This window comes from Oxyura jamaicensis, chromosome 8, assembly GCF_011077185.1.
Source record: "Oxyura jamaicensis isolate SHBP4307 breed ruddy duck chromosome 8, BPBGC_Ojam_1.0, whole genome shotgun sequence".
NCBI lineage: Eukaryota > Metazoa > Chordata > Aves > Anseriformes > Anatidae > Oxyura > Oxyura jamaicensis.
The window spans coordinates 31,986,598-31,999,901 of NC_048900.1; the positions used below are offsets into that span (position 1 = coordinate 31,986,598).

Consider the following 13,304-nt stretch of genomic DNA (forward strand, 5'->3'; position numbering starts at 1 on the left):
CTCTGCTCGTTAAATTAGCAGAGCAGTGTATCATCCTCACACTCTTCAGTTGTGACAGAAGCTCTGCTGAAACCTTTCAGAAGTTTCTCTTTCACAGAGTTTGTGTCAATCCTTGGTCTCTGGTTTCATCACTAATCTTTTTCAGTGTATTTCTCAATTACTAATAGAAACTTTGTTTGCACTTTTTTTTGCAAATTAAGAACAATGACAGTGAAAGAAACCATGTCATAAATACACCTTTTTTTTTTTTTCCTGGCCTAGACAGTGCAGAATAAGTATCTGATTCAACAGTTCTGACTGTTGACTGGAAGAAAAGTATTGTAAGAACTAGTTTGACAGAGCAGCATGTTTTGTATGTTTTGCTGTACTATTGGTGACCCACTATCAAGCACTAAATGAAACAAAATGCAGTCATTTAGATTTTCTTCTGAGCACATTCTGATAGTCATAAGGCTGTGGTCTGAGTGCTGGCACAAACAAAAATAAGATGAAGAAAATTAAAGAACAGCTGAACCATATTATACAGTTGAGCCAACCCTCAGAGCAGCAATGTGACATCCTATGACAGCACCATTTCATTGTCAGGAGGCTTGCAGTTATGTCAGCCTTTTTACTGATGTGGAGCCAACACACGTGGACAGTATCAAAAATACCTATTGCCTGTCTATATGAATGTCTATCAGGTGTACTCCTCTTTTTCTGTGCTCTAGGGCTATGTTGTTGGTTGTAAAGGATGGAAAGCTCCCTGTCAAGGAAAAAATGTGATTAGAACAGTGGCATCTTTTGATACTTAAAAAAATAACCACAAATCTGTTTATACTATCTGCTTCATTCCCTCTACTATGTACATTCAAAAGGGCAGTTTTTCACATTATTAATTTGCTTCCCTTAAATGTATTTTTTAATGTTTTAATGTGTGCAGAACCTAACCTGAAAATTGAGAAATTGTTCTTACAGATTTTTAATACAAACAATTTAGTAATGCTTTGAAGCAAGCAAACATGATGCAGAATTTGTAAATCCATGGTGATGACACTGAAGTTGTATAAGCATCCTTTTGAGCAATACAACAAAAGCAATTACTTCAAATTAATCTGTCCTTTGGAACATGAGGCTTGTTTCCAAGAGAACTTATTTGCTGCCTTTTATGTGTATTTCTCTGAATTAAAATCATCATCAATTAAGAGGCTAACTTCTGTAAAATATCACCCAGATAAGCCCAAGGTCTCAGAAATAGATATGAAGTGTTAAACCAGTTCCATAGGAAATAAAATTACATTGTTAAATTGGCACTATTAGTTCATCTGTGGAGTTAACAGAAAGATACAAAGAGTAAATCACAGAATAAATATGTCTATTCAGTAAAGTCATTCAATAGCAGCCATCATTGAAGCAGGACCAAGAAAGCCAAGTATCAAAAATTATCATGTTTCATCTTTCAATGAGATTTAACTATCTTTTACTCAGACTACATTTCACTCTTCTTGAAACATACACCTAACCAAATTCTATTCCATTGTTACACATATGTGCATACAGCTAAAGCCTATGTGATCTATACATACTATGTGAACATACAATGTTGAGAGCAAAATTTGACTCAGATTTTCAGTCACATCAGCTGTGTGATAAAGCTACATTTATTGCTTATTCCTCAAGGTAAATTTAACAGGGATCCACAACGGTACTCACACAAGATAATACAGAAATGTACTTTTTATTGTTTCTATAATAAAACATAAGGCACAATTCATGACTAATGAGTTGTACTGAAGATGACCTCTTATTTTGAAATAAATTAGAGATCAGCGAAACATGCAGATACACAGCAAGTACACTTTCACAACAATATTTGTGCTTTCACATATAGGCATTTCTACAATTCTCTCACACAGAATTAAATGGGTATTACTAATGAATATCCTAATATGCAAACAACTCTGGATCTCACAATAAATGAAGACTTTTACTTCCCCATTCACTGCTCATATAGGTTCTTTTGGTAATCTACAGAATAAAAAGCCTCTGAAAACTAAAGTGTTTATCTCTACCTTTTGCTTTCAGCTTAATGACAAATGAAAGGCTTTTTCCACCACAGTTAGTTTATGTTACCAAAATTATCAAACAATGTCATTTTTCTCAAGTATACTATATTTTGCATTTTTTATCATAAATACATGGATTTGAGTGTCTCCCTAACTACAACAAACACTGAACATTAATTCATTATTTGCTTCTAATATAAATTCATGAGTTGCTTCTAAGCAAGGTATTACTTATTGACCTGAATGCCTTATGTAGATATAAGCAAAAGGGACATATATGTCAGTTAAAAGTACTGATGTTCACAAAGCTGCTTCTCCTGAGTATGAGAAAGCACTACATACTATACCTGTGTTTACTTACCCACAATTCCTAATGCAATGTAACCCAGAATGATGACTATGAAGATTACACAGCAAATAATGTCTGTACAATGCCTAGGGACAGAAAGGAATAGTTTTTAAAAATAAGGTGTCTAATATGACCCTTTGAAAACAATGAGTGCCATAGGGTATTCTCACATCTGAATATACTACATAAGCATGTTTGCATCTGCACTTACTATTTTCTGAAGTCTTACTCACAAAATCACATGTGAGGTGTAAGGTCCTGCTTTCACTGCAAGACCACCAAATAAATGTATATGCCTTTTGAATTGTAGACAGAAATAAAAACATATGGAAGAACAGGCTTAAACATTCTTAAAACAAGTAATATGTTAAAACATTGAAAACATGAGATCACTTCTGGTATCAGGTATTATAAACAATATGTTGAGATGTTGAGATGATGATCCAGCACAGCTTATCTGTATTATAAATAGGTTATGATTGGGAAAATAACACTGGGGAAAAAAGCCGATGTCTAACTACTCTGATCTCTGTACAAAATTCTGACTTTTCTGACTTGGTTGTTTGACCTCAGTTAATGCAACCAAAACATACTCTACATAGAGGTAGAAAAAAAAATATTGTGGAGAGCCATACCTCTATTTACAGACAAGCAAAAAAAACACATTCTCCAGTCTGAAAACTGAGAAGTCAGTATTCAATTCAATTGCTGTTTTTATTTTTTTGGTCTACATATCAAGCTCATTCAGGCAGAGGAGTGGAGATGTGGATCACTAGAATAATTTTTTCCCAGCATCTGACCCTGATCAGAGTCATTCTAGAGATGTAATTTATATGAAACATGAACTCTTAAGCAGATAGGAGAAGGGCAAGGATGCATTTACAGAGACAACAAATTCTGAGGTCTCCAGTAAGGGTGAGCAATTTTCTCCTTCACAAGCTAACTTCACAAGTTTTTGCTTCTAAAGATGTGTGGCAGCACATGCTTCACAGGTCTTTGCAGGCCTCACTAGCTAAGAAATATTTGCAACTATCGGTCTTACCAGTCAGCACAATTTCATTAACAAAGGAGTAAATTATTTGTAGAAGGATGTACTGTCTTGAACTTCCTCATCTGAAGTATTTCAATCACTGTTACTTACAATATTCTGCTTATCTGACACAGTTTTGGTCAAGAGCAGATTGTATAACCTAAAGGTACATAAACTCTGTAGCTGCCTCGCCTGGGCAGAGTTCGCATAGGCAGAAGACCTCAGTGCTGCTCTCTACTCTCTCCTACAGCTGTAGCAATAAGCTGCTTCTGTTCTGACCTGATCAAAGCTGAATCCTGTTATTTTTCTTGACATAAGGGTAAGCAATAATCACTCCACAAAGTCTAATGTGTTCTTTATGTTAAAGTGAAAGACTGTCTTCATTAATTGAGCGATATTCAGCTCTGCTTGAGAGTCTACGTAAGGAGCCAAGTGGATGAGAGCTGCAGCCTGCAAGTAAAAGAAATCTCAGAATGCAAACTGCAATGACAAACAGTAATTTTTAGTGTCTACAGTTCTTTCCATTTTCCAGTCTGTGTTTCCTCTTATGAACAACCTTTATTCTTTAGCATAAGGAAAATGAACTTTTAAACAACTGGAGATCTTGAAAAGTGTTTTCAGGTATGGAAAAGGAAAGAAAAATCCTGTTCATTTCTTTAGAGAGATACAGTTTTAACAGATCACTGAAATAAAATTTAGTGAGGCAACGCTGGTACAGATTCAAGGTCAGTATGACAGTAATCTAATGAAGGACAATTGCTTAAAGACGCAAATGATGTTCATTCTCCAAGTCTGTTCAGACACTCTGTTGAAGCTTGGCATCAGAACAGTTTATAAGAGATACAAGATTTAGTAAAAGATGTCTAAGGAGAAATATGCCACCATAAATACTTTAATTACAACTCCTGTAGTCTCAGAAACCTCTTCTAGTGTAATTCTCACAGGTCTCATTTTATGATAACTAAATACAATTAAAGATTACATCTACTTGTGCTAAACTTACTTTAAAGTTTTGTAGACCCCACAATGAGCAAATACCCATAAGCACTTTACCAAAAGGCAGGATTTTCTGTTCTTTGTAGGACACAAACTCCTGTATAGGTCCTAGTAAAATTCCCTGTGGCCAAGTATCGCTGTTAAATAAATAATGAAAAAAATATAAAAACTAAATAAATACTTTATTGGATAGCTTCAGGGCATTTTGAAACAATTCATACAGACTAATTGTTGCTCATAAAAAATAATTAGTTATTTTACTAGATACATTATGCCAATCTTTAGTCCCTTTTAACATTGTTCACTCAAGCAGCTCACTTTCAGCAAGTGAAATAGTGGGATGGAAGGGAAGGGGAGAGAGAGAGAGACTGTTTTAGGGCTGTGAAATGAGACAAGCATTCATACATTCAGAAACTGAGAGGTGCCAAACATACTCAGTTCCTACCAGTGAACCTCTGGGGGCAAGGCAAGTTGGTTTGGAGTAAATTTCTACCTTTGAGGAATTAAAGACAGGTTAGACTTAAAACACATTGTGCGAGATATTTTTGTGGTGCCAGCTATTTTTTTCACAAATCTTTTCTGTCTCATATGATTTCAGTTAAACTGATCATAGATCTGGTGTGAGGAAGGAATACATCTCCAGCTGGGGGTCAGCCTCTTCTCACAGAGAACTCATGACAGGACTAGAAGGAATGGCCTCAAGTTGTGCCAGGGAAGGTTTAGGTTAGAAAATAGAAGACATTTCTTCTCAGAAAGTGAAGTCAGGCATTGGAATGGGTTGCCCAGGGAAGTGGTGGCATAACGATCCCTGGAGAGGTTGGACATGGTGCTTAGGGACATGGTTTAATGGGTGACATTGGTAGTAAGGTCATAGTAGAACCAGATGGTCTTGAAGGTCTTTTCCAACCTTCTATGATTCTGTGATTGGCAATCTGTACCAGGTCTGGCTGGGATGTAAACTTGCCCTGCAGCAGCCCACACAGTGCTGCGCTCTGCACTTGTAGCTAGAACCGCAGTGGTATCACACTGGTGTTGTGTCTGCTGCTGAGAAGTGCTGGCACAGCATCAGGACTCTCTCTGACCCTCCTAGGGGGTGGGCAAAAAAGTGAGAAAGAAACATCAGCAGGGCAGCTGACCTAAACCAACCAGAGGGATATTCCATACCATATGATGTCACACTCAGCAATAAAAGGTGGAAAAAGGAAGAAGAGGGGAGGGGTGGGCTCTCGTTGCGAAAACGTCTGTCCTCCTCCCGAACACCGGCTACGTGCGTTGAGGCCCTGCTTCAAGGACGTGGTCAAGCATCACTCATTTGTGGGAAGCGGAGAGTAATTTCTTTCCTCTGCACTTCTACATAGCCTTTACTTGTTTTGTTATTCCCTTCCCCCTCCCTCTTCCCCTTTCCCTTTTTTCCCTTTAGTTGAATTAATGAATAATAATTTTTTTTTTTCTCTTTAATTAAGTCATCCTTATCTCAACCCATGAGTTGTTCTTTCCTTTACTTCTTCCCCTCCTCATCTGAGGAGGGGGAGTGAGAGAGCGGTTGTGGTGTTCAGCTGCCTAGCACGGTAAAACCACCACACAATCCCAAGTGACCAGAGGGATATCCCATACTATATGATGTTTTTCCTCAGCAATAGAAGCTGGGAGGAAAGAAACAGGAGGGGACGTTCATAGTGGTGGCATTTGTCTTTCCAAGAAACGGTTACAGATGATGAGCCCTGCTTTCCTGGAATTGGCTGAATACTTGTCTGCTGATGAGAAGTAGTGATTGAATTCCTTGTTTTGCTTTGCTTGTGTGCATGGCTTTTGCATTACTTAGTAAACTGTCTTTATCTCAAACTATGAGTTCTTGCACTCATACTTTTCCACTGCTCTCCCCCATTCCACTGGAGGAGTGAGTGAGCAGCTGTGTGGTGTTTATCTGCCTGCCAGGGTTAAATGACATTAGCTTCTCTCCTCCTACAGAAAAGTGGGAAGTCCCAAAGTCAGGAGCAAATTCAGGGCAAAAGTCCCACTTTCCTTCTGTTGAATTCTTAGGAATATATTCTGATAAGGCATTTTGTTCACAGGAATTAGCTAATCCTTATTTGCTCAAAAGACTGTCATTTGTTAATCACTTCATCTCAGTAACTGGAAATAAAAATGAAATTAAAAAAAACACACCTTGATTGTCTTAAAAAGATAAACTACTTTAAGGGTATGTCTACAATGCTACATGTCCACTGCACAGTTCTGCACTGATGACCCTACACAGTCAGGCAAGTCATTTGGGTGTCCTGCAAAAACAATATGTTGAATCTAAACCCAGATGCACCTCATTGCAAAGTAAGCTCAGTATGTAACAGTTTAGGAATCACTGCCTTATGGTCTACTGTACAATGAGGTCATACCCTCAATGTATAGGGAACCAAACCTATTTTGTATTGTTTCCAATAATATCATCTCACCAGGGAATTATGAAAGGCACTGAACATGTGGCATATCAGTTATGGAATGGTTTTATGTGGTTTTGTTCTTAAAAATCTGCTTTGGAATGGTAGAAAGTGCAATTAGAATAGCACATATAGCAACAATAGCACTCTGAAATTGCAAAAAATGTCATGGCAACTGCACATTCATAATAGCAAGCACAAAAAAAGTAAAAATTTTACTAGCTGTATCATGCAGTAGAGAATCATTGAATGGTTTGGGACCTCTAAAAATCATCTAGTTCCAACCCCTGTGACATTGGCAGGGACACCTTTCACTAGATCAGGATACAATAACAGTAGAAATATGTTAAGCTGTCCTGGCATATGATCACAGTTTCACTCCTCTGTGCAGGAAAACCAGCTGCAAACTGAAGAATAGAATATGTCTGGGTTCCAGTCCCATACTATATGGGAACAAGACAGACTACATTATCCAGCCAAGAGACCACAGAATATAACACTGCAGACTGCACAGCTACAGCTTGTGCAACCAGTTCCTGCAGGCTTTGTAGTGTTTGATAACTAACAGTTCTGCTTACATCAGCTCAAGTTAAGACAGTATATACTAGACAACACAAAGCATACAGAAATGGCATTTAGGTTGAAAGAACTAAAAGCACACACATAATATTCCTTAAGTGCACTAAGTATAGTCTTCTGGATTAAAAATAACTGCAGAATCAAATTCACAGGTTTTGTGAATTAAATGTTTATGCTCTGTTCACTGCAAACCCAACTGAATGAAAAAAGAATGACTTAAGATATTTACCTGTTATGAATAGGTCCTCTGAACTTTGGGTCAAATTTCCTTGGTTCACCTGCATTTAAAATAAAACATAAAAGCATGTCCTTATTAAAAAGGAAACTTACATAGATGGGGGTGTTAATAGCAGTCTTTGAAGAACATCTTCTATATATTCCTATTAATTCTGTTTAAATAATTTCATGTCAGCGTTATCAGTAATTCACCAATACAATTACCTAATTTAGGTAGACAATATCAAAGCTTATTTTCTTCTAGCTTAAAAAAATTGAGGGCCTCTCATTTACCATATGATAAATTATTTTAAATGTAAATCCTATCACTACACCTATGCATAGAGTTCACAGTATAAAGTTGCTGATATCTGAGAGACAACAGTTGTATCTCACAGCTGCACACAAAGTGTATCTGGCAGTAAGTAAACCTACCTCTCTGGAGCTGCAGGCTAAGCCCTTCTGATTTTTCTCTAAATGACAGTCTGGAGTCACTTCTGTACTTAAGAACTAGATGATCTTAAATGTCCCTTCTATGATTCTGCGTTATATTTCCACATTTGCAGAGTTATTCTTACTTCCTACTTCTTTGGTTACATGACCTTATTTTAGACACCAGCATTGCATGTTTGCCCTTGTTGCACTGGGCTTACCAGATGATAAGAATCAGGCTGGAGATTGCAGAAATTCAGTGCTGACTCTGCTCCAAGCAGGATGTCAGACTAGAGACCTCCCAGTCACCTCAATGATTCTGTGGTTATAAGCAATACAGGAAGATGGATCAGATTTTTTGTTGTCCAGCATCTTGCTGTTGTGGTTTAACCTGGCCAGCAACTAAGCACTACACAGCTGTTCGCTCACCCTCCCTCCTCCCTCTCTGGGATGGGGGAGAGAAACAGGAAAATGAAGCCTGTGGGTTGAGATAGGGACAGTTTATTAAGACAGAATACTAATAATAGTTCTACTAATAATAATGCGTACAAAACAAATGATGCACAATGTAATTGCTCACCACCCATTGACTGATGCCCAGCCTATTCCCGAGGCAGCTGCCCCCCCCACCCCGGCTAGCCACCCCTTTGGCCAGTTTGGGTCAGCTGTCCTGGGTCTGTCCAGGCCTAGCTCCTGCTGCAACCCTAGCTCACCCGCTGTCAGGACAGAGTGAGAAGCTGAAAAGTGCTTGGCTTGGTGTAAGCACTGCTCTGCAACAATTAAAACATCAGCATGTTATCAGCACTCTTCTCATCCTAATCCAAAACATAGCACCCTACTAGCTACTAGGAGGAAAATTAACTCTATCCTAGCTGAAACTGGGACACTTGCCAACATTACTATAACATACTGTATTCTCTACTGCTATTTTGATCAAAAAATATTACATTCAGTATCTTCAACAAATAAAATTTGTTTGCTACAAGCTCTAAGCTTTTCCTCGTCCATCAACAAAATATTTAGTTTTGTTCAATTAGAGAAGAATTCAGAAACTTCATAAAAGCAACATTTACTTACTAACTCTAGACTTTGTTCTTGGTTTATATCAGAAAACCTTATCAAAGTGCTGGCAGACCAGCACAATAAACACAGCAGATCCTGCAGTTCTATTTGCTCTTTATCTGAGCTGTTCAGCTCCACCTCACTAAGCTTCTAAAACAAATACATTTTAACAAAGTAATTGGGAAAGCTAAAACTTCGGAGGAGCCAAGTATGACAGAAATGCTGGAGAGTGGCTGATTTAAGTTATTCTGTTACTCAGGGACAATGGAAATCCACCACACTCCAGAAAGCAAATGTTCCAAACAATAACTTATGCTGAGCCAAAGCCTGTGTTTTCAAGAATCTATTCATACACCAATTTCTACAAATTGAGCATGTAAAAAATAACTTCTCTACAGAAGAATTCAGAATCTGTTATAATACTTCCTACTGACAAATTCTAGCCATAAGGCATACTGAAGTGAACCTTTGTTCATAGCTCATATAGGACCCAAGTTTAACATGTAAAAACACCAACACCAATGGATCACAAGATCCATTGAACCTATGGCCTGTATCTAACAAGGGTCCATAGTGAACACCTGAGGAGGAATACAAAATCGAGACAAACAGTGGTATTTCCCTAAAATTCTCTCTAAGATTGTAGAGATTTGCAACTCAGCACTTTTCTGAGCCAAAGACTCAGAATAGACTTTGTATTCAGTAGTTGTGGGTGAATTTCTTTCTACTTTATCTCAAATCTGTTTAACTCACACATACTTTCAGAATCTGCAATGCCCTACTACAGATTAATGAAACATTGAAGTACTGTCTCCTTTTGTTTGTTTCAAGCTTGCCATCAGTCAACTCATGCCTGTAGCATAGTATACTACTGGTAATTTTACAGGTTCTTACTATATTCCTCCTTATTAATCTGTCCTCCAGAGTCAAAAGTCCTAGTTTGTTTAGTTGTTTCTCATACATAAGTTGTTCCACACTTTTGGTCATGCTGATATTCCTTTTCTGGACCTTTTACAGTGCTACTATATATCACTGGAAAAGGAAGGACCAGAACTGCACAGGATATTCACAGTACATACTGACTGTTATTTATAAAATACATAATGACTTTTCCCACTTGATCTCATTCCCAATAATTTTTTCATACAACCTGTTTGCTTTTGAGGGCAAACACTTACCAAACTATCCATTAAGACCCCAAAATCCCATTCTTGAGTGTCAGTAGCTAGCACAACCTCACTACTGGAGCAACCTGTTTTCCAGGGCTTTTTTTATTATATATTGTATTATATTAAGCGATCATTCTACTTTATTTTTGTAGAAATTGTTGAACACTTAGACATCGTGCAGGTGACAAGTGTTAAAACGCTTCTGGAGACAGAATCAAAATTATTCTGATAAACATTTTTAACAATTCAGTGTTATTTTCATAAACTGAAGGAAGTTATAAAGACAAACTCAGGTTACAAATCCATATAGAATAATTGCCTTTAACAACACCAATAAGAACAACTCTAAACAATTGTGGCAGACTATGAGGAGAGAATGACCCAGTAAAGCAATGCCTTTGTAAAAAAAAAAAAAAAAAATACACAGCTGATTCAAGAAGGGTGAGCATGACTGGTAAAGTCATTGTTCCTTCTGCTTGGGACATATAAGACCTCAGCTGAAAAACTGTTTCTAGAACACAGCACTAGAATTTCAGAAGATACAGACAAACTGGAGAGAGTAGAAGGACTGATTGAAAAGCAAGTTATACTAAGAAGTTTACAAAAATAAGTAAACGAATGTAAACTTCAATGACTGTGATTAAGGGAGAGAGGACAAAACAACAGTCCTCAAATACTGTACAAAAGTTACAGTGATCAATTGTTTTCAGCTTCCTCTGTCAGAGAGAGAGGAGTCAACAACTTCATTTATATCAAAGATGGTTTAGATTAGGCACTAAGAAATCTTTCAGAGCACACAGGCAGTTAAACACTGGAATAGGTTCTGATGTTTCCTCACCAAAAGCTTTAAGAATAGATTAGACAAACACCCATTGGGAACAGAATAGGAAAGTGTACCATGTGTTAGCACAGAGATGGCCAAATGGATCTCCTGAGATCCATCCAGCCCCACAGTGTTGTAATTATGATTACAGCCGGCCAAGACCTAGCATGTCCCAAATCTATTTTAACATACTTGTTCATCTTTATCTTTTCTCATGTGTTACATATTATTTACCTTTCAGATAGATACCTGATTCTCTTGGCATTGGAACAAGCTAGATTTTAAAAAATATGATAGGCTTTCAGCAGGGAAACCCATACTTTCATTTTGTTTATACATGTTTCTCCAGTCAGTTGGTGTTGTTGAAAGCCTGTTGACAAATCAATCTCCTGAGCTTCCAGAATGTCTCCATTAAACAGAACGGTTTTATAACACAACAAGTTGGGCAAGATACATGTTTATTGCAGTGTCCTTCTCATAGTAATAAAATCATTACTAACAGAGTCTAACATTGTAGCTAGTTCAAGCTTTGTTATTTATATCATACCTTATTCTGAAATGGAAACAAGATAATCCATATCAAAAGATGTATATACTTGTGGAACATATTCAAGTGTCGATGAACTTCATAATATTGCTACAATAAAAACTAGTATCTCTAATTCATAGGCAAGAAAATAAAAACAGACAAAGCATTCCTGATAATGAGCTGTGATTCAAATGGAAACTTTCTTGTCCATCAAGAAAGCAGAGGGATGCTGTAACATAGTATTATTCACTAACAGCAGTATAATTATTGCAGCATAGCAAACTTCTTCCAAGAACTATTCTTCAATATGTTTATCATGGCACATTGCCATGCAATGATACTTAAACTGTGCCCATCTGTAATGCAATTCTTGACATAAATCCATTACAGAATGTGGCAGTTTACACAGGAAAGAGTAACTATACACAAATTCTAAAGTACACTAAAATTCACTGACAAAAATAGTCTGTAACATCACTGGATTATTCCTTACCAAAACAAAAGTAGAATCACAGAATCATCTAGGTTGGAACAGACCTCCAAGATCACCGAGTCCAACCTCTGACCTAACACTAACAAGTCCTCCACTAAACCATACCACTAAGCTCTACATCTACATGTCTTTTAAAGACCTCCAGGGATGGGGACTCAGCCACTTCCCTGGGCAGCCCATTCCAATGCCTAATAACCTGTTTAGTAAAGAAGTTCTTCCTAATATCCAACCTAAACCTTCCCTGGCACAACTTTAACCCCTCGTCCTGTCACCAGGCACGTGGGAGAATAGACCAGCAGCCACCTCACTACAGCCTCCTTACCGGTACCTGTAGAGTGCAATAAGGTCGCCCCTGAGCCTCCTCTTCTCCAGGCTAAACAGTCCCAGCTCCCTCAGCCGCTCCTCGTAAGCCTTGTTCTCCAGACTCCTCACCAGCCTTGTTGCCCTTGTCTGGATTTGCTCGAGCATCTCAATGTCCTTCTTGTAGTGAGGGGCCCAAAACAGTGAACACAGTACTCAAGGTGCAGCCTCACCAGAGCCAAGTAAAGGAGGACAACCACTTCCCTCAACCTGCTGGCCACACTGTTTCTTATACAAGTCAGGATGCTGTTGGCCTTCTTGGCCACCTGAACACACTGCTGGCTCATATTCAGCTGATTATCAACCAATACTCCCAGGTCCTTCTCTGCCAGGCAACTTTCTAACCACTCATCCCCCAGCCTGTAGTGCTGCTTGGGGTTGTTGTGCCCCAGGTGCAGGAATTAGAATTTAAACACAGAAACTTTAAATCTGGGATTTAAATGCATAAACTGGGATTACACTTTCATGCAAAATAATAATAATAAATAAATAAATATGCTGTTTGCTTCATTCTCATTTTTTCCAAATTAGGTATCAAATCCCTTACTTTTTTGAAATTACTATTATTCTTTTTAAAATGGAGAAGGTTCTTCAGGGGGCGGGATAAATTATTTTATGTTATTAATAGGTTATATGTTAATATGTTATTAAAGGTATTTCCTGTTAAAAATAAATCACTTCATTAACTATAAAAGCCCAAAGATCACATCTAGAAAGCAAATTACAAGCTTCAGGAGTTTGGAAGGTGTAAAGAAAGAAAGCAGTGATGTGGCATAACTACTGTAA

At 37.7% G+C, this 13,304-nt stretch overlaps 1 protein-coding gene across 3 annotated transcripts in view; it reads right to left on the bottom strand.

The window, feature by feature from the left end:
- SLC44A5 (solute carrier family 44 member 5) overlaps window positions 1–13,304 on the bottom strand; it is an 88,546-nt gene that overhangs the window by 40,184 nt on the left and 35,058 nt on the right. For all 3 annotated transcript variants that reach the window (XM_035333067.1, XM_035333065.1, XM_035333066.1), the window contains exons 2-3: window positions 7,664–7,712; window positions 2,407–2,480 (exon numbers count right to left, since the gene is read on the bottom strand). In XM_035333067.1, the coding sequence (XP_035188958.1) occupies window positions 2,407–2,480; window positions 7,664–7,712 (123 nt within the window). The remainder of the gene's footprint in view (window positions 1–2,406; window positions 2,481–7,663; window positions 7,713–13,304) is intronic.